The 20,858-nt window shown below is 39.1% G+C and overlaps 1 protein-coding gene across 1 annotated transcript in view; it reads right to left on the reverse strand.

The window, feature by feature from the left end:
* Stxbp4 (syntaxin binding protein 4) overlaps positions 1 to 20,858 on the reverse strand; it is a 149,781-nt gene that overhangs the window by 40,295 nt on the left and 88,628 nt on the right. The window contains exons 14-16 of the mRNA XM_028772394.1: positions 19,472 to 19,588; positions 17,796 to 17,845; positions 15,462 to 15,595 (exon numbers count right to left, since the gene is read on the reverse strand). Of these exons, the coding sequence (XP_028628227.1) occupies positions 15,462 to 15,595; positions 17,796 to 17,845; positions 19,472 to 19,588 (301 nt within the window). The remainder of the gene's footprint in view (positions 1 to 15,461; positions 15,596 to 17,795; positions 17,846 to 19,471; positions 19,589 to 20,858) is intronic.

Here is a 20,858-nt window from a genome sequence, read left to right on the forward strand (position 1 = left end):
GGAATGGAATGGAATGGAATGGAATGGAATGGAATGGAATGGAATGGAATGGAATGGAATGGAGGCCAGAGCTTTGTGGAAGCAGGAGATTTCCTTCCGGGCAGGTGGGGCTATAGGTTTGGTATAGGAGTAGGCTTAGCATGTCTGAAGGACTACAGAAAGATGAATATGGCTAATAGATACAGTCAGAGTGACAAACATCAATTAGCTGTTAGGGCACCAAATGAAGAACCTAGTAAAAGCCAATCAACACCCTACTGCTGGGCAGACAGAACTTCCCAAAGCATAGCTTTAATTACACTTGTTCTTTGCTCACAAAAGCACCAAGAACTCCTCATTGTCCACTAAACAGATAGCTCTGTAGACCAAGAAGAAATACAGAGAACTGGGAAATGACTCACCTTCATATTAGAGTTTTAAGATGCTTTTCATTTATAAAAGCAAATCAATCCTTTCTATATTTGCACAGTGGATCCATCCGTATCCTTGTATACAAAGAGTTTTCCTTTCCCTGGGTTATATAGAAGAAGGATGTGTCCTTGCAGGGAAAGGTGATGTTTGTTCCCTGTTACTCATTATGGGTGAGATAACTTACTAAGGAGTTCATTCATCAATCACAGAGCATCACCATGTGTCAAGTGCCGTGACAGATGCTAGAGGACTGAGCCGACTGAGACACTGTCACATGCTGAGGTGGAAAGCTGTATCTCTGGGGAAGATTCATGACAGCACTTCTCACACAGCAGCGGCTGTCTGCTTCTGGAGGCTTCTGTCTTAATTAAACCCGGAGAGGCTACCCTCTCCTCCTCTCACACTTCCCTCAGTTACAGAGAGTCAAGGGGAACAGAGAGGCCGTTTGTACCTTGTGTCTCTGAAGTTTGATTCAAAGCCCACGGGACTCTGTTTACTGCCCTGCTTGTTCCTAGACTATTTACATCTATTATATTGCTAGTTCCTCAACTTAGAACTGACCTTAATATTTGCATGAAATTAAAATGGTATAAAAGCAAAAAGGAGGAGAAGAGATGGAATAGGGGTTTATGGGAGAGAGAAAATGGGGAAAAGGAGTAACATCTGAAATGTAAATAAATAAAATAATCAATAAAAAAAAAGAATATAATTTCTCTCGTTCCAATAGAAGACAAGTTTGTGTTCCCAAGGAACTTTGTATTTGCTCTTAGAAAGGCCATTTCCTCACTGAGGAGTCGGAAGACACAGAGTGTTGTTTTCTTTTGTGGTGTAACCAGTCATTACACACAGCAGCTACTGAAAACAATACCTACAGAGCCTCCCACATTCCTCAGGGAAGGTGCCTGGTAGTGGTTCAGGGGAGTCCTCTCTGTAAGATCTCACAAGGCTCCCACTGTGTGGGAGGGCGTGGCTCAGGAAGGTTGAAGGCTTTGGCCAAGTTGTCCTCAGGTCTTGCCATGTGAGTCTCCCAATAAAGCAGTTCAATTTTGAACGCTTCCAGGAGTAAGAAAGCCCAGCATAAGACGGACACTAAAGTCCTGTGCAATGTAATCAGGTATGTCCTGTCACCAGGAAGGAATTCTCCTGGTTACAAGCAGACAATCCATCCTTAACATCTTCCAAGGGAGGGGGATTATACCAGACCATTAATATAGGAAACACAGGCCACGGGAGCCGCCCCCAGTCTGCCAACAAATGATTACCAGACCGTTAATATAGGGAACACAGGCCATGGGAGGCACCCCCAGTCTGCCTAACACATGATTTAGGACATGTTCTCTTTAAGCTGTGTCACATCAGGACTTACTTTCTTTGTTATTACTTTAAATATGCTTATTTTTAATTATGTTTAATATGTGTTAATAATTAAGTTAACCCCAGCTAGAGTATTTTGAACACATTTTAATTTTAATCTAAGTTGTTTGTCTGCCCATCTTTTGTGTATTTGTTTAAACATGTAAGTTCATCAGAGAACTTTGTGAGGTTTCCCTTGATTTGTGTACTATTGTCTCTGCTTTTGCTGAGACTGTAATTTTCATACTGTGGCGTTAACTTCCTAGAATTTACTGCATCCACTCTTTTCTAGTCTCTGAGCCTGACAAATACAGAGGTGGATGCTTGTAGCCAACCATTGGACTGAGAATAGGGTCCCCAATGGAGGAGTTACAGAAAGGACTGAAGGACCCTGGCGGGGTGGGGTGGGGGAGACTGGGAAAGGGGATAACATTTGAAATGTAAATAAAGAAAATATCTAATTAAAAAAAAGCAAAAAATGAGAACAAACTCATTTAATATGAATTTAAAGCAACACAAAACAAGATTTTAAAAAAGTACCAGGTTTTCACGGAGTCTGTGATATGTGTTCAGATGTGTCACCAGGGTAGCAGGTTAAGACCTGGAGACCTTCCTGATTGTGACAGCCTGGCAAGCAATAGTTAACAACTGATGTGCTCTGGGATCTGAGTACGGGTTAATTCAAGCCTACTCTTGTTGCTTCGCCATAGCTTCTGTCTATTCTCACCTCCACTTGTGTCATCTTTTCTGTCATTTCTGCCATCTTTACTCACATCCAAACTTTCCGCCCAGGAGCCTTCACCCAAGGCCTTCCTTACTCAAGTTCTGGCAGGTCTGTTACATTGGAAGATGAAAGGATCTTCTATAGGGAGACTGTAACCAGAAAGTTCCAACAAATGGTGCCACGCATCCAGTTAGGGATGGATAAACGTGAGATGGGTGACTTTGTTCTTCTACTAGGTCTTATTTGAAAATGAAAATGTACTTGCTGTGACTCTTTAACACAGTTCCTCATGTTGTGGTGACCTACAACCATAAAATTATTTAATTGGTACTTGATAACTGTCATATTTCTACTGTTATGAATCGTAATGTAAATATTTGTGTCTTCCAGTAGCCACAGGCAACCACTGTGAAAGGGGGTTGCCATGCACAGGGTGAGAACTACTGCTCTATAAATATTTCATACATGGCTCCAATGCATTGCTTATGTCTTGCTGTGAGGTTTCTATGCTGTTTTAAAGTTCTTTTTACGTTAAAGAGATGCTGTACATTACAAAAGTAACAAATGATTTCTCTTAAGAAAAAGTTCAGAAGTTTCTAAGGAAAACAAAGCCCAATCTTCCAATTCTTTCTGAGCAAGCCACTGTTATCACTGTTAGAGACCTTGTATCTGATCTAACACCACTGAACCTTCAGGAGCAGTGTCACCTATTGCTGTATCCTGTGCTTTCATATCTAAGTCATAAAAATTAGACAAACTGCATTTTGTTCAATTATTTTAATTAAAAACCCTCCCTCCAATGCAGCCTTATTGAGTGCTTGACATTTTGAGAACATTTTCATACCAAGCTCCGTAATCCTTGAGATGACCCTATGAAGACGATATCCCTTCTTTGGAGTTATAAAGCTAAACTACTGAGACAGCTCAGACTTTCCAGCTCTTAGCTGCAATGATTGTAAGACTACATGATTTAATACAGTTCTAAAAACAATGGCCAATTCAATTGTGACAGAATGTCTTAACTGTGCCCTAGTCACACTCAAAGGACTTAATTGAGAGACTTAAAACACTGCCCTTTCTAAGCTTGTGACTGAAGTAAATTGCCCAAGTCTTAATCTTTTCATATTTCTATCATCTCTGTGTGTGTGTCTGTGTGTCTGTGTGTGTGTGTGTGTGGTATGCACACAAGCGCAAGCATATGTGCTTGTGTGCAGAGCCCAGAGGAAGAAATATCTAGCTTCATCATTATCTGCCTTGCTCCCTTGAGACGGGAGTTTCATACTAAGCCTTGAGTTAAGCTGTGAGCCAGCAACTCCTAGAAATCCCAACCTCCAGCACCAGCATTGTAAGAATCCACATGGCTATGCCTTGATTTCTTTGTCTTTCTTTTCTTTTTTGTTTTTGGTGAGCACTAGGGATTTAAACTCAGTTCCTTATACTTGCTCAGCAGAGCTCTTAACCAATATCTTCATATTTCTATAGGAAATAGCACCTACCTCACAGGGTAGCTAAAGAGGCCGCGTTGAAGTGAAAGTAGTAGTTAAAATGTAAGACTGTAATTTACAAAACTTAGCAAACCTTCTATATCAATGACACTAGTTTTAAAGATAATATCTGTAATGTAATAATATTGTTCTGAGAGCAAGGCCTGAACTTTTGTATCTAAATTGAACTGTTTTATTGTATTAGGCAATCATGAAAGGTGTTACTGAAAACATTTTAATACAGATGCCACCCTGTTTAGATGAACTGCTAATTCTTTGTCCTTACATAAATCTGGAGAACACCTGTTCTTTTATCTCAACAGAATGCCTTCATTTGAATAAAGACTTTTTCAGATCTTGGGAAAAAAATTTCTGTCTGGTACTTGCGGCATTCTGTGATTAAAACTAGTTTTGAGGAAAAATTATGGAAGAGTGATTCTTCTGTGTCTACTGCTATCACCACAGAACCTCTAATGCCTTCTGTGATCAGTCTCTGTATCTGTTCTCCCTTTCTGTTTGAAATCCGTTCATGTGAAAGTCTGTTAGGCACATTCATTCTACAGGCTTCTTATTTGATTAAATCCTAGAGTTTGTACATCCTGCCATCCCCTTGACAACCTTATCCCCGCCTTTGAGAGAAATGAAATCTTTCTTGTCTATCCATGCCTTAACAACTTGAGGCTACTGATAGTATACATGATTAAAGTATACATCTGAAATACGTTCCTGGAAATGATCGTCTATGAAAACGCATCATACGAGGTAGCTTAGGCACTGACTCACAGTAGAAAATGGTTTGCATATATTAAATACCAGAAACATGATGGTTTCTTGATTTTATGAGTCAAAGGCTGTATATATTTACTTCCTATGTGGCAACAGAAAATGGTAGATGCTGCTGTATATCTGACAGTATTGAATATTTTCAGCACCCAATTTCCCAGGAATTTGCTTAATAAAAAACAGCACATATTTGTCAATAGATTGATATGCAGATGGGTAGCTAGGGAGGCATGTAGTTGTCTAAGATCCAGGATGATAAACGACAAGTGATCATTGCTCCCAGACTCCAGGGCATGCACTGACATAACACACACAGTTACCAAGCTGAAAGATTAATAGTGAACTTCAGGTTTTCCAGCATCTAAAATACGATGGGGCAGCACAAATATCTCTTTAAAATGAAGTATTTTTTTTTTGCTACTCCAAGTCCAGCCCAAGTGACTGCCATCCCCACCCCCATCACTGTATCCAACTAGCTTTCCTGTTTCCTTCATTTTTGTTACTCTTAAACTTCAGTGTAAAAATTGTCCAAAAATCTTCTGAAATGTAGGTCATATTGCATTATCGCGGCTTGAAACCATCAATGGCTTCCTGTGACTCTTAAAATACAAGGCAGATTCCTTTGCATGTCATATGAAGCGGTTGGCCTACATCTCTTGCCTTATCTCGTGGTGCTCATCTGCCTGCTCATATCTGGTGGGTGCACAGCTTACGTTTTACTGTCCCTCGAACATTTCTGGGTTATTCTTGCCACAGAGCTTCTGTAATGGGCTGGAGAAGCCCTTCCCCTGGGTTTTCTTCCAGTTGAGTCTGAACTCCAGTCCTACTTCTTCAAAGGGACTTCCTTTATCCACCAGTCTGAAGTATCGTCTCCAGTTAGCTGCTTTCCCTAGTGTACCAGCTGGTTTTCTGATGTGTGTAACATTACCACTTTCTGAAATGATGATATTAGTTTATTTGATTATTTGTTTATACAACTGTACTTGCTACATTTACACAGGCTGCTGGACAGCAAGGAAAGATGAATCACACTTTAGGCATTTCGTGTTTTCTATCGTTATTTTAATGTCTGTCTCATTGTGGACATTCAGTAGTTTGTGAAAGAATGAAACGAATCTAAATGACTGCCTTTTTAAAGGGGTGTATGTTTCATATGTTTCTCTTTGCTTTTTCTTTTTTATTCTGGAAATAAAATTTAACCCAGAATGAAATGGTTTTCCTTGAAGCTAACAATAATTAAATTGTTCAAAATAAAATTCAGTGCATTTTTTAGTAGAACCAGACAGATCTTTTAATTTTCAATAATACAATGCAATATATGTTTACCATTTGCTGGATGGTTAGAGTCTATGAATATCTATAGTCTTAAATATCTGGCTCTGGAAAATGAAGTCATCAGAGAAGAACTGTACTCTACAATGATAGCTTAGCTTTTCTCTCAGCTGACTCAGTCACAGGAGCAAGTACTTCCTAGCAGGCTGAACCCTTTGGCCACTTCAAGAGAAGCAGGAGACACAGCCCATGTGACTACTTTAGGGCAGGTAACTAGCATAATGCCAATTTGAAACAGTATGTTTGACATCCACTAAAGGTACATGCTTTCCTTTTCTTTTGTAAAGCAGGCTAATAATAAAAGTATGCTATCAGGAGAAGTGAAAAAAAAAAAAGATGTAAGCTTCAAGTACTGAAGGACTGGGACGAGAAGATGTGAACTTGGGACCTGAGAGTAGGGATGAGTCTAAGGGAAAAATCACGAAGGCATTTAAGATGTTACACCACTGTCTCCTGCTCACGTCATGAAACATTTCTAACTGGCTTACACAGCTTTCATTTAGCTTCTTTGCAATATGTGTTATACATTTTTTAAAAAACAACTTATCTAGTTAGAAATAGTTTTTGATCTTGGAAAGGATGTGGGGGCCCTTGGGGCTTTTGATACTTGACTAAGGTGTTAGAATTACTTCTCAGAACATAAAAAGAAGAGAGATATTAAACTGATATCCTACTTTTAAGAGTTTAACTATTGGGCTGGAGAGATGGCTAAATAGTTAACAGTTGTACTAGTTTAGATGAGCTCAGTTCTCACTACCATCAGGGCAGCTTACCAACACCGTGACTCCTGTTCTAGATGCTTCCATGCCCTGGGGTATCAGACATACATGTTGTGTGTACAAATATACATGCAAGTAAGACACTCATATACTTGCAATAAAAGTAAATTAAATGAGTGGAGACAAATGATTGCTAATTAATGATAGAAACAGCAGAATTGATGCAGGATGCTTGCAGAGCCCAGTATATGTAACCACAGGGTCAGTGCTTCGAAAGGGAAAGCTTCCTCTTATTTTTAGCTGGTTGAATAAAATTTAATTTAATATTGCTGTCATCAATATTTACACACACATCTTTTATTACTCACCTTGTAAAAATACCAAGAGTTGAGATTAGTGAGTAAAATATGTGACCATTAAAAACATTTTTAACATTAATTTTTTTCAAAAGGTCTTTTAAAAGATCTTGTGTATACGTGCATGTGCATGTGCGTGTGCCTGTGTGTGTGTCTCCTCAAAAATATTGAGCCAAGTTACACACCCACCTCTGGTTGATTGTTTACTTTCAACTTTAATTAGTGGCAGGCCCAGATGGCTCCTAATTTTTTTAAATGACTAATATATGAATAATTTAAGAGAAAGGAAAGTGTATTCTTTATGGAATGATTCGTGCCCCTTGTTTCCTTTGCACAGCATCATTTAGGCCCTGTGGGTATAGAAAGCAAAGCTCCGACTGCATCTCAGTTGTGTGAAACACCAAAGGTTAAGACCCCAGCTATAATATAGCTAGCGTGGGGACATCCTTCTCCTTCAATCTTTTAAAGTGCACTCCCAATTGTAAGTGCCAATTAAGCATACAGGCAGAATGGAAAGATTTAAGCTTATCTACAATCTTAATTCTAAACTCTCCTAAGTCTTGACATGTATGTTTTCTTGCTTTAATGAAGTGGGTTTTTCAATAATCATATATTCATATGCATCTGTTTCTAAGAGCTTGAATGAGATATATATGTAACCAGGTTACATATTGCTACAGGTTTTGACTGTTGAATGGATACAGGGACTTCTTGGTCACATACACTGCTGAACAGGTTGTTGGAGTTGCCCAGCTCAGGTTGGGGGTTGGCTGTGTGTGCTTGTACTGTGAATGCAGGAGTGACACAGCAGCATATATGTGTAGTCGGTAGTGAGCTAGGTCTGGATGTGACGGTGTAAAGTCACATGCACTCGGTGCCAGCTCCTTCTCCATTAAGGCCAGCATACTCCCATGTATGTTTGATATAAAGCACGGTCTGTGCTTCTCAAGGATCAGCACCCACTCGCCTTCTACTTGACAAAGAATCTGGGGGAAGTCTGTAGATTTCAATGAAGCCAACGACCATCACAAGCGACGAGTGAGAACGGTTTCTCACCCTCAGCTGTGCTGTACTTTACTCACTAGCTTTCAATCTGGAACACAGGAGTGCATTCCTGCCAGGGCCCAGTTCGCCCATAATTTCTACTGTTGTTCAATAGAGGAAGTAGTAGGTTAGTCCTTCCTGCTTCCCCACTATGACGTCCGATCTGCCTCACCCTGAAGAGAGATGAGGAGTCCTCTGTAACCTTCTCCCTGTTTTTATATCCTATTTTTCATTTCTATGAGAACTTGAAGGCAGAAAATTAAACGACTCTTCTTCTTTCTCCTTCTTTATTTCTGAGCCAACCGTTAGCAGCTGAGCCATCTCTTCAGTCCTTATACTAACATACTGGAAACTCAATGAGTTCTTAGTTCATTAAAGATCTCCTACGGGATAACTGGCACGACGTTTTAAACATTATTTTAAATCAGAACTGAGAATTTTTGCCTTTGTTTCATAATAACTTTGCCATTCTCTCCATCAATCAAACAAAGACTACTGGTATGAAGCAGCAGTTACCTCACATGAAGATTACAGTAAGGTACCACAGTATTATTGACCATGCAGATAGTGATGGAGATTGGAAGAAACATTTCCAGGGTTCCAATCCTGACTGAGATGTCTGTATTCCCTCCTTACTGTCTTACTAAACACAACAGAACGGACCAAAAATCTCCGTGGTTACCAATGACAGTTGAAAGGTGCTGATATAGACACTTTGCTGCAGTTCCCCATGGTGATTACATTCTAACACAAAAGCAATAATGTTACATGTTTCATATTCAGAAGAGCCCTCATCTACCCCTATCCAAGTGTAGCCAAGTTTAATGATGCTCTAGACAACAATAGAATACTTGATAGAAAGGGAATTTAAATTATTTAATGTACCTAATCACCATGCCACCCCAGTACACCTCAGCAGTAGCATTACCCAGACATGAAACGTCCCCAGCTCCATGCAGCAGTTAACAAGCATGCCATTGAACCCTCCAATGTACACACGAAGCAGCAGAGCTGAGGGGTAAGTGATCTGTCCCATGGACGTTGATGAATGGCTACTGTACTCACTGGAGCCCCTCTAGGGAAGCTGGCTCAGAGACTCTATAGAGCACAACTCTTCATGGATCCACAAAGATGCTGACATCTGTCTCCACACACACTCTGATGAGGATGGAAGGGCAATGCTTACAGAGATGCGACAGATGGGGTCCTAGCTAGGGGTTCAGAAGATTTCTGAAAAATGGATGCAAAATGTGTATTATTCAACAATTCTGGAAGGGGGATTTCATCAGAGGTCAGAGGAATTGATAATCCAGAACAGGTTCAGGATTATCTTCCAAACAGTCTTCTGAGCTTGGTTTTAAGATGTAAGAATCCACAATGGAAGAATGGATACAGAAAATGTGGTTCATTTACACAATGGAATACTATTCAGCTATTAAGAATGAGGACATCATGAGTTTTGCAGGCAAATGGATGGAACTAGAAAGTATCATCCTGAGTGAGGTAACTAAGACACAAAAGGACATGCATGGTATGTACTCACTAATAAGTGGACATTAGCCAAAAAAGTACAGAATACCCAGGATACAATCCACAGAACTCAAGAAGGTTCGCAAGCTGAAGGGCCCAAATGAGAATGCCTCAATCTCACTTGGGAGGGAGAAGAAAGCAATCACAGGGGACAGAGGGAGGGAGGGACCTGAGTGGGAGAGGGGCCACAGTGGGGAAAAGGGGAACATGATCAGGTATTGGGGGTATGAGAATCAGGACTGAAGCCCTGAGGGCCAGCAGAAAGAATGGAAACAGGCAACATTGGGAGGTAGGAGGTGGGGGGACCCTCTAGAATGTACCAGAGACCTGGGAGGTGAGAGACGCTCAGGGCTGAGAGGAAGGAACCTTAGATGAAATGCCCAACAGTATGGAGCGGGAACTTGTAGCGTCCACCTCCAGTAGAAACACAGGGCATCAAGTGGAGGGATGGGGTTGCCATCCCACAGTCAAAAACTGACCTAGAATTGTTCCTGTCTAAAAGAACTGCAGGGACAAAAATGGAGAAGAGACTGAGGGAAAGGAAGTCCAGTGCCAGGCTCAAATAGGGATCTACCTCAAGGAGAGGCTCCAAGGACTGACACTATTACTGATGCTATGGTGTGCTTACAAACAGGAGCCTATGTGCATGCTGGCCCTCCAAGAGGCTGAACAAGCAGCTGAAAGAGCCAGATGCAGATACTTACGCCCAATCACTAGACAGAAGTTGGGGACCCCTGTGGTTGAATTAGGGAAAGGCTGGAAGAAGCTGAGGAGGATGGTGACCCCACAGGAAGACCAGCAGTCTCAATTAAACTGGACCCCTGAGAGCTCTCAGACACTGAACCACCAACCAGGCAGCATATACTAGCTGATATGAGGGCCCTGACACATATACAGCAGAGAACTGCCTGGCCTAGCCTCAGTGAGAGAAGAAGCACCTATCCCTCAAGAGACTTAAGGTCCAAGGGAGGGAAGAGGTATCATGGGGTGGGGGCTGGGGACATCCTCTTGGAAATGGGGGGGAAGAGCAATGGGATACGGAACTGTCTGTCATAGGGTGGACTGGGAGGGGGATAACGACTGTAAAAAAAAGATTAAACAACAACAACAACGTAATAAAACAAAAAAGATGTAAGATCCAAGAAAACTTATCCTACAGGTTTCCGAGGAAGAATTTTAGTGTAACATCCTAGAATGTACTTATATTAAATGAAAGTGGAAACCATTGCCCAAGTAAATATTTGAAATTATGACTTGAAACACTCAGAAAGCTAAGGTAAAAGAAATGAGGTTGGGGGTTTTGGCTGACTGAGCTACCTCACTCTAGTCATTGTCTGTTTCCTGTTATATACATCTAAAAAACCACTGCTTACAGAAAAAAGCAAAAGAGCTAGGTTTCTCTGAATCATTAAAGTTAAAGACCTATGCCCTAGAAAGCCGAAAAGCACTGACAAAACATGTCAACATTAACAGCCATGCTTTAAAGAAGACGGCATAGAAACTGCTGGTTTTAAAGAGCAAAGCACATATAATCTTGGAGAGCATAGAAAGTGCACGTGTCGGTTTTCTGTTCTCTTCCAAAGAAATTCTGCTGAACTTCAAGTCCTTTCTTTGAATAATCATGTTTGACAGAGCTAATGGCTATTGTGAGTGAGGTAATTAAAATTAGTGACAACAATATCCACTGGGTTATGTGTATGCAGGTGTTTCCCTCTACTGTTTCCACACAAGCATAAAAATGTTTATACATAGAATACTTGTTTACACATATTTCTTAGAAGTGACGAAGTTCAGCCCTTCCTAAGACATACAGAGAAATCCTCTATATAGTCAATCATTGTATGTTTTTTGATATATAACTTTATTTCAAAAAATGTATTAGGTTACATAAAAATTTAAACATATACCCATCATATAAAGTGAACAGACAATATTTTAGAAGCATAGCTTCCAATCTTCAATAATGTATCTGTTAAGTCAAAAGTTACCAAAGGGCTTGTGAATGTTAGTTCATTCATCAAGTCAAGCAATGTTACTACTTACCAGCCAGGTTTATATCCACAATTTAATAGTTTGACAATTAGGAGAAAATTCTCTCTGGTTCTCTCTCTCCCTAGCATTTGCACGCCTGCCTTCATATCCATCTACTTCTCTGTGCTGCCGACCTCTGATCATCCACCCCTCCATTCAGTCACTCATGCATCCGCCTTTATGCTTTGGATTCCTGCTTAGAGAAGGTTTGTAGGATGGACAGTGGAATGCTGAAGGAAAACAAGCAGCAGGCAGTGATGCTAAAGGAAGGGACAGACACAAGGACAACACGTTGTTCTGCTAAATGCCACATATTAACTGACACAGAGGATGTTACACAGCCATTATGACTAACTTACTTATATCTGATATATTCTAATGTGGAACATTAGATTCTTCAAATGTAACCACAAAACTAACTTCTGCCTACACAATCATTTAAATTATGATCATGGTACCTCTTCATCCAGCATGGGGCCTGAGCCCCGTCCCTGGAATCTGTACAGATGGACAGAATATGGTGGAAATAATGCTGTGCAACTTCTGAGGTGAGCCACAGAAGCAGATGCACTTTCTCTTCTGCTCATTTACCCATCTGTGTGGGAGCTTTGAGCCACCATGTATGTTTTGCTTCCTAAGGCCTCCATGTTGGAGAAGGTTCAAAAGAGACAGGTATTTTAGTCAACATCCCAAGCTGAGCTGCCATTTGGATGTCCAGCCTAGTAGACTCATCAAAGGCCTCTAATGTCAGGAGATACCTGCCTGTAACCACATCAGAGTCCCAAAGTAAGAACTGCTCAGCTACACCTAGCAACTCAACAGGACCATAAGACAGAATACTAAAATATTTTAGCTGTCAAATTTCGGAGTGATTTGTTAAGGAGCAGTAACGGTTAATAGGATACTTATTGATAACATTAGTACTATGTATAAAACTCCATTTTATTATTCTTTCTTTGTACTTTTTATGTTTGTATGTTCAGAGCTGTGAAGTGAGTCCAATTTAAAATGCTATCATATTGTTTAACACCATATATAATATGGTGTTAGAGCAATAAATGCCTCTACAGCAGTGGTTCTTAATCTGTGTATCATGACTCCTTTGGGAGTAACATATCCTGTACATCAGATATTTACATTACTATTCATAACAGCAAAATTACACTTATAAAATAGCAACAAAATAATTTTATGGTGGGGTCACCACAACATGAAGAACTGAATTAGGAAGGTTGAGAACCATTGCAACAGTCAGCTATCTGGAACCCTCAGCTAACCGGGATTCCCCCGCTTGAAGAGTAAAAGTTGGACAACCTCTGAAACAAGCCACAGTTGTTTATAAATCCTGGCCTTACACTAATTGATGGTGTGATAAAGGTCAGCTGGTGAAGCATGTCTTCACACTGAATGGGGAACACCAGTAGTGTAGCAGTATATTTCAGAGAGCAGACACGACGGTGAAGCGAAGTAATCTGTATATCGAGGTTTCAAATTTTCATCCTGACATGTAGTGTTTAAAGAATGACTGCAGTCTTTACTTAACTTCTTTGGGCCTAAGCCACCATCTTTGCTAACTGATCATTATTACTTCTAAATATTCACTTCATAATATAGACTCTCAAAACTAAAAAAAAAAATTAAAAACATGATTTTTTTTTGGCTAGGAAATCTAGTATAAATAGTGCTTTATCCAAAGTTTATTTAATCTTTATAAAACTTTTTTGAATAGGTATTATATTCATGATAGGAAAAAACATTTAATATTCCTTTCAAAAACCTTCCTCAGATTTTGTTTCTTTAATAGCAATTGTTTCTTGTATAATGGATATCATGTCTTTAAGTATAATAACTGATTTTATTTGTAACATGTATTTATGTTCTGAATAATATATTGACTTCATTTACTTGATGGCTATTTTTTTCTTCATCTAAAATTTCTTTATTGCAGCTCTGTCCACATAGGAGTGGTTATTGGTGACTTTGGGCTAGTGAGTTTTCGGTTCTCAGTTTGAGTGTGGTGCGGACAAGGACATCTGTGGAAATGCAAGAGTTTGGAGTGCACTTTTGATGTTTATAGGAAGGACGTCATCCCTCATTCTGGACTAACAATGAAAATACATTTGATAGTCCTGAGCATGAAGGAGTTATTCTGTCTCATGATTTTCAAATGTCTGACAAGACATTCATGTTATAGAATTTTAAGTTATTTGATCCTGGAGTATGATTTTGTTTTTATACAGTCTAATATGTTAGCATAGTTTAAATACGACTTAACTTTTCCAGGCTCCGAACTACTGAGTAAATCTATAAAAGATAGCATTTTCCTGTGTCTAGAGCTTTGCCAGGAACTGCTCACCATTTCAGACAACCATGTTAGAGATGCCAGTACACTTATGCATTAGTCTATACTCACGGCTCTCACTTTGGTAGGGATTCTATGTGTAGGTTAGAATGCCTAGTGCTCTTGGGCTAAAGACTTCACCTATTGATATTGTTTTCTCATGAACCACATTCATCTTTTTCTCCTCTATTTCATACTTTGGACATGTTATTATTGACTTTTGTAAATAATGTAGGAGTTTGGAAAATCATGTATAAATTTTCATTGCAGGGAAACAAATGGTATGTTGAAAATAGTTATTAAAAGTTGAAATTCTCATGAAGAGGCAGAAGTGCCTGGGGGACTGAACGAGGGAACTGTAGAAATGTCTGGTCATTTGGGTGCTCTCTGAGGATTCTGGGCTAGGTGTTGGGACTTACATAGAAACCGGTCTGCTTCTCTTGTGTTGACTTGAAAGGTCCCTAATTCTGATCATACGGCTCCCACACAGAACTCTTGTCTTGGCCTAAGTTGGCAGCTCTGAAGAGTAGGGAACTGGTTTGCTTTCTTCATAGCCCTTTCATGAATCACCCTCCTCACCACGTAGAGTCTGTTCTTGGTTGTTTCTGTTTATAATCTTTTTTTTCCTCCTGTCATGGTTTTACTTAACTATTTCAATAGTTTGTTGTATTTTGCTTGTTTTTCGTTTGGTCTTGTGAGAAAGGTCCTCAATATTATCCTAGTCTGTGTTAGTGATCATTATGTAGTCCAGTCTAGCCTCAAAAGCCCAGAACTCCTCTCGCCTCAGGCTCCTAAGAGCCTTTAGATAAAAGGCACCATAGCTGGCTATGTCTCATCAGTCCTTTCTATGTCACTGTTGTTTGGGCATCTTTTGTTGAAGTTGGTCTGCCTCAGTATTTCAAGTGCTGGGGTTAGAGCCCTATACCACCAGGTCCCATTCAACCTCATTCAATGTTACGACACTTGTGGCGTGGTTTTAAACCTTCCTGAGCACTGGTTTACTGTTCCTACTTCTAGTGCAATTATTATTATTATTTTATTTTTACTGTTTGCTATTTATTTTCAAATGTCAAAGATACTTTGGAAGAAAACAGAAGTAATGACATGCATTAATTAGCTCTCTTCTGTTTGACGTCATCTTGAGATCTTGAGCACTTTAAATAAAGCAGATATTCTTTTCCAGAATCTGCATGTTAGTATTTTTAATGAGTAGCTCTCGATATTACTGTAGACAGATATATTTCATGGAATTAAACTACCAGAACTAAGGTTTTTCTTCTGCTTTGTTTAATAAATTACAAGGAGGGGGAGCAGGAGGAGGGGGAGGAAGAGGAGAAGAAGATGATAACTTACAGTCCATATCAAGTATGGCACGAACAGATCTGACAAGCTCCTTGGATTCCAGAAGCAGGGTTGCTGGGAAGCTGCGTCCATTCCTTGCCAGCAGCGGAAGGGAAGTCTGAGATGCAAGCAGAGCTCTTCTTTCACTGCACGAGCAATGAGATGGCCTTGAGCACACTGCACAGCAAAGACACCCATCCTGGCTAAACCTGAATCTCTGTCCATTATGTTTGCACAAAAACATTTCTATGTCTAGGAACATTATATTCATAGAGCTATATAAGATCTTAATCACATAGAAGAGTATTTCTGGTTTACTTATTTTACAGGAAAGAGGCATATTTTAACAAATACTTTGACTTTATATGTAAGAAGGAAGTAAATGAAGGATCACCTACATCCTAAATTATTTGCTGGTCTTTTTATTTTTGTAAAATTTCAAATTAAACATATAAACATAAGTTTATTAAACAGATGTTTTCTATTGCTTACAATAATACTAAATATAAATATGGTACATGTATATTTACTTAAGAAATTATCTTTTAAATTCTCCCATTTGTTGTTCCTAACTACAAAACAGCCAAAAGGCTTTTATACAAGTCGTCTTCTTCTTCTTCTTCTTTTTTTTTTAAGTTTTTTCGACAGGATTTCTCTGTGTAGCCCTGGCTGTCCTGTAACTCACTCTGTAGACCAGGCTGGCCTGGAACTCAGAAGTTCGTCTGCCTCTGCCTCCCAAGTGCTGGAATTAAAGGTGTGCGCCACCATTGCCTGGCACAAGTCTTCTTACTATGATATTTCATGTAGATAATCCATTTTGGTTATGCTCCCCCTGGTCATCTTTCCTTTTTCCTTGTAAATCAATCAATCAATCAATCAATCTCTCTCTCTCCCTCCCTCTCTCTCTCTCCCTGTTGTATTCATTGTTTCATTTTGTTTTGTGTCCCAGAGTTTCACTCTACTGCCATATGAAATAAATGCACTATGATACAATTTAAGATGCAACATTTTCCTAAGAATCACACTAAAGCTTTTATTTGAAGACAGATGACTTTCCTGAAAATAAATCATCTACAACCCATCTTCTTAAACATGATGGCACTAACTCTGTGTTGAATGGATTAAGATGAGTGAACCAGACAGTAACAGTGTTTAACTCTTAAGACACAGCAGAAGTTGCTTACTATAGCTATTTAAAGTGGCCTTTCCCCCCTAAAAAGTGTTTTAGATGAAAGATTGGCTTTTAACTGATTGTTTTTAAACTTGACTTTTAATGCCAAAATTTTAAATTAGTAAAAGTGAAAATGCGATGTAAGCGGGTACACATAAAACATAACAAGGAAATGTGGCTACTGGGCACTTTAAAATCCTTACTAATTCAGCATTCATAGAATCCACAGAAATAAACTGTAAGCACTATGGTTGACAACAAAAATGCCCAATATATTCATAATAAGAAATGAACATTGAAATGAATGTAGAAGGCAGCAACTGGATATATTATTTCAAATTTGAAAAAATAGCTTTTCTTTTTTTTTTTTAAGAGAAGGCCCCCCGTTGCCCCCCCCCCCCCCCGTTGACCTTGAACTCAACAGAGATTCTCCTCTCTCAGCCTCCCAAGTGCTAGGATTACAGGTAGAAGCCACTATGTGCAGCTGATTTCTTCTACTCAGCTGCTGGGTTCACAGTAGTATAGTTTCTGTCTCTGGAATTGGTGCTGGTAGAGTCGGGCCCAATAGGAACTATGTGGTTATAAGGAAATAACTATTTTTAATATAGATCAGTAGGAATCTTTCTTCTCTATATGCCCGTCACCATACATTAAAAACAAACAGAAAGCCATGGCTTGAGACAAATGAACCTTTTCTGTATGTTTGTACACATTTCTCCAAGGAGGAATCCTAAAGTCAGCAGCACACTGAGATAATAAAAAATCGAGGTGTAGTCTACACACATCCTTCCTTTATTTAGATCTCCCGCGTGGCTAAAATGACAGGGGCTGATTGTGTGTCTATGTTTTGTAAAATTCTATTTGACACAATGCATTGGCTGGGATGGGACTTATCTTCACAGGGCACCTGCCCCCAACAGCCTATCCACACAGGCTGGATGTGGACTCCTCAATTTCAGAGTACAAGGCTACAATGGCTACCTACATGCTTTTAGCAGTTTCTTAGAAAGATAGAACCCAAAACAAGCAGAATGTTCCTGCACTTACTTCCAAAGGTTTTTTGTTTATTTTTTTTATTTTTAAAAGAGCATCCAATGGGAATCATGCAGCATTCTAAACACATTGAATATTTTAGCCACAATTATTACATGAAGAACTTACTGTGTCTATCTTACCTTAAATTTGATAAAGGAGCAGAACTGTCCAAAAGTACTTCTTGAATAGCCTAGTGACAGAGAAGATGGTGAAGGAATTTGTAAGTTTGATAGCTTAAAACAAAACAAAACCAAACAAAAAGCCAAAAAACAAACTTTGCATGATTAATTAATATTTACAATTTCCCCCTTCATCAAGTCTGCAGATGTTCCTCTTATGGTGGTGGAGACAATTATATTGACATGTAATTATACTTAGAAATAATTATAAGATATCTACTTATTTAAAATATTTGTATTTATTTGTGTGTATGTGTGTGTGCGCATGTGCGTGTGTGTATAGAAGCCTGCAGAGCCTAGAAGAAGGTGTTGGGTTTCTTGGAACTGGAGTTGAGGTATTTGTGAGTCACCTGACATGGATGTTGGGAACTGAATTCAGGTGCTTCACAAGAGAAGCAGGCACTCGTAACTACAAAGTAAGCCATCTGTCTAGGACTTCATGACAGTGTAAATAGTTGCCAAATTATGTTTACATGGCATCAGGATTTTTAGGAAAGCACTCATTAGAACACAGTATATTGTATATATAAATGCTAATGTTAAATTAACATATATTTTATGTATAATATATTTAATTATATATATAAAACAATGTTAACCATTCTATTCACTTACCAAAGTAAATCTAAATCTGACTATAAGTAAGAATTGATGTTTTGCAAGAGGTGTTCTTGAAGTCACCCAACACTATGACATTTTCCTGTGACAGTAGCACGGATTCCCTCTTCTTCCCTTCTTTTCTTCTGTTAGTACTAGGGATTGAACTTAGGACCGCATATATGCCAGGACAGCATTCTACCATATAAGCTTAGTTTCAATCCTCCTTTTAACTATTTTGAGACAGGCTATCCTCATTAAGTTGCTTAGAATGGCCTTGGACTTGTAGTCCAAAGAGGCCTTGAGTTTGTTATCTTCCAGCCACACCTTCAGGACTGGCAACATTTCTTAGAAATAATGTAACACAGTTATTCCTCATTTTGTACAGGGGATTAGTTTCAGGATCCTAAGATCTATCAAAATCCACAGATGCTCACATGATACCTACCTACTATCTATCTGTCTGTCTATCTATCTATCTATCTATCTATCTATCTATCTATCTATCTCCATCTGACGGAGTCATGAAATTCAGAACCCATTTATAAAAAGAGAGATAATAAATGAAATGATAGTCGCTTGGCAGTCAAGAACTTTGACTGTCTTCCTCAAGTCCTGGACACTTTTCTTGGATAAAGACAACAGAAGCAGCACTGTCCCCATTTCTTCAGTTTATAAGCTGTCATCTCTAGATGACATGGTGGTTATGTAAACAGTTTTTATAGCCTACTGTATTCACAATAAGGACAGGAATTTTCCTTTACTGGTTTAGAACAGAAGCAAGCACCTCAGGCCTGAGCACACAGTACACACATGAGAAGCGAGGTACATGGCATTCTGGAGAGTACTGGGGAGAGACAGCGGTGTCTCTAGCAGGCTATGAGGACACATCGCTTCCTCTGCATAGGTTCAGCACAGTCCTGGGAGTGGTTTGTGGAACTTCCCGCAGTTTTTGTTCAGGATCTTTTCAATCCTGGTTGGCTGAACTCATGGCTGTGGAATTCAAGGAGACAGCAGGTCAGCTATGAGAGAAAACTTACCTCTACAAAACGAAGGAGCCTTTCAGTAGACGCCTTAAATGTTTTCCGAGCCATTTCTGATTTTCGCAATTGGCAGTCAAGAACGGTGACTCTCTTTCTTAAGTCCTGGACACTTTCCTGGATAAAGAGAACAAAAGCAGCACTGTCCTCATTTCTTCGATTTTCAAAACCTTTTGTTGTTATTAGTTTTCTTGAATTGGTATCCAGTACTACCGTTTCATTTATCATCTCTTCTTACAAATGGGTTCGGATTTTGAGAAGATGTGCAATATAACTAAATTTAAAAGTTAATTTACACAGTTACCTTAAGTTCTATGACATACTCTATATATGATTTTTATGGATTTTTACAGTGACTTACAGTCAGCTTAGTGTTTTTGTTTTTGCCTTTTTTAAAAACTTGTTTTTAACACAGGCTAACAGAAAGCCTTTCATGGGTAGCTTAGCTAAAAGTGGTGACTATGTCTATACATATGCACACATACATAGATAATAAAGTCTAAGTAAGGTTGGTCCAATGAAGAACGGCAGCAGTGCCTAGTAAGGCATGGCGGAAGGGAATGCCGAAGCATCGCTGGCTCTGAGCCACATCCTGGTCCTGGTGGTCTACACTATGTGTTTCATCAGACGCACATGGCATGCAGAATTGTGATGGGTGAATGTGTGAAATAATTTTCACAGAAAAGGAACTCTGATTTTGGCTCTGCTGAGTAAGAAAAGTCTGTCCTGAATAATTGCTAACTGAAAGTCCCTACCCAGTAATGCTAGAGAAAGAGGAGGAGATTTGGGGGCTGAATTTATATCATTTAGATGACATAAAAATCCATAACCTGAAAATATTACTTAAATTGGCCCTAGGTTAAGAAAAGCAGAAATAAAACAGCTCTGGAAACTATTTTCTAAATTGAGATTTCATAGAATGTCCATAGTTGTGTGCCAAAAGAATACAAACTTACAATAAAAATAAATCACTAAGCATGAAGAAGTATGTTTTGTGAATTGACAATCATAATGAATAACTGAATCTAAAAGAGTATACATATTAATCAGGTATATAAACATAAAGTAATTATGTTTTTTAAAAAAGAATTGCAATTATAACAGGACAAGAAACTCAAAATAGATCCAATGACATAAAAAGTCAATTTTTAATGATATAGTCATTATTGAGTTAGAATATAACACATAATACTCTATTTCATAGGCCTAAAATGAAAATGGAGAAACTGGAAAACAGGAGTAGCAAAGGTTCTGAGAACTGAGGAGAAAGGTAAAATCTGGAATAGAAATGAAAGAGAAGAGAGAGAGCAGAAAGAATCAAAGGGCAGCAGCAATGGGGCTGGAGAGAGGCCATGCTTAAGCTCACTTGCTGTGCTTACAGAGGACC

Source organism: Grammomys surdaster, unplaced genomic scaffold (assembly GCF_004785775.1).
Source record: "Grammomys surdaster isolate TR1022 unplaced genomic scaffold, NIH_TR_1.0 213, whole genome shotgun sequence".
NCBI lineage: Eukaryota > Metazoa > Chordata > Mammalia > Rodentia > Muridae > Grammomys > Grammomys surdaster.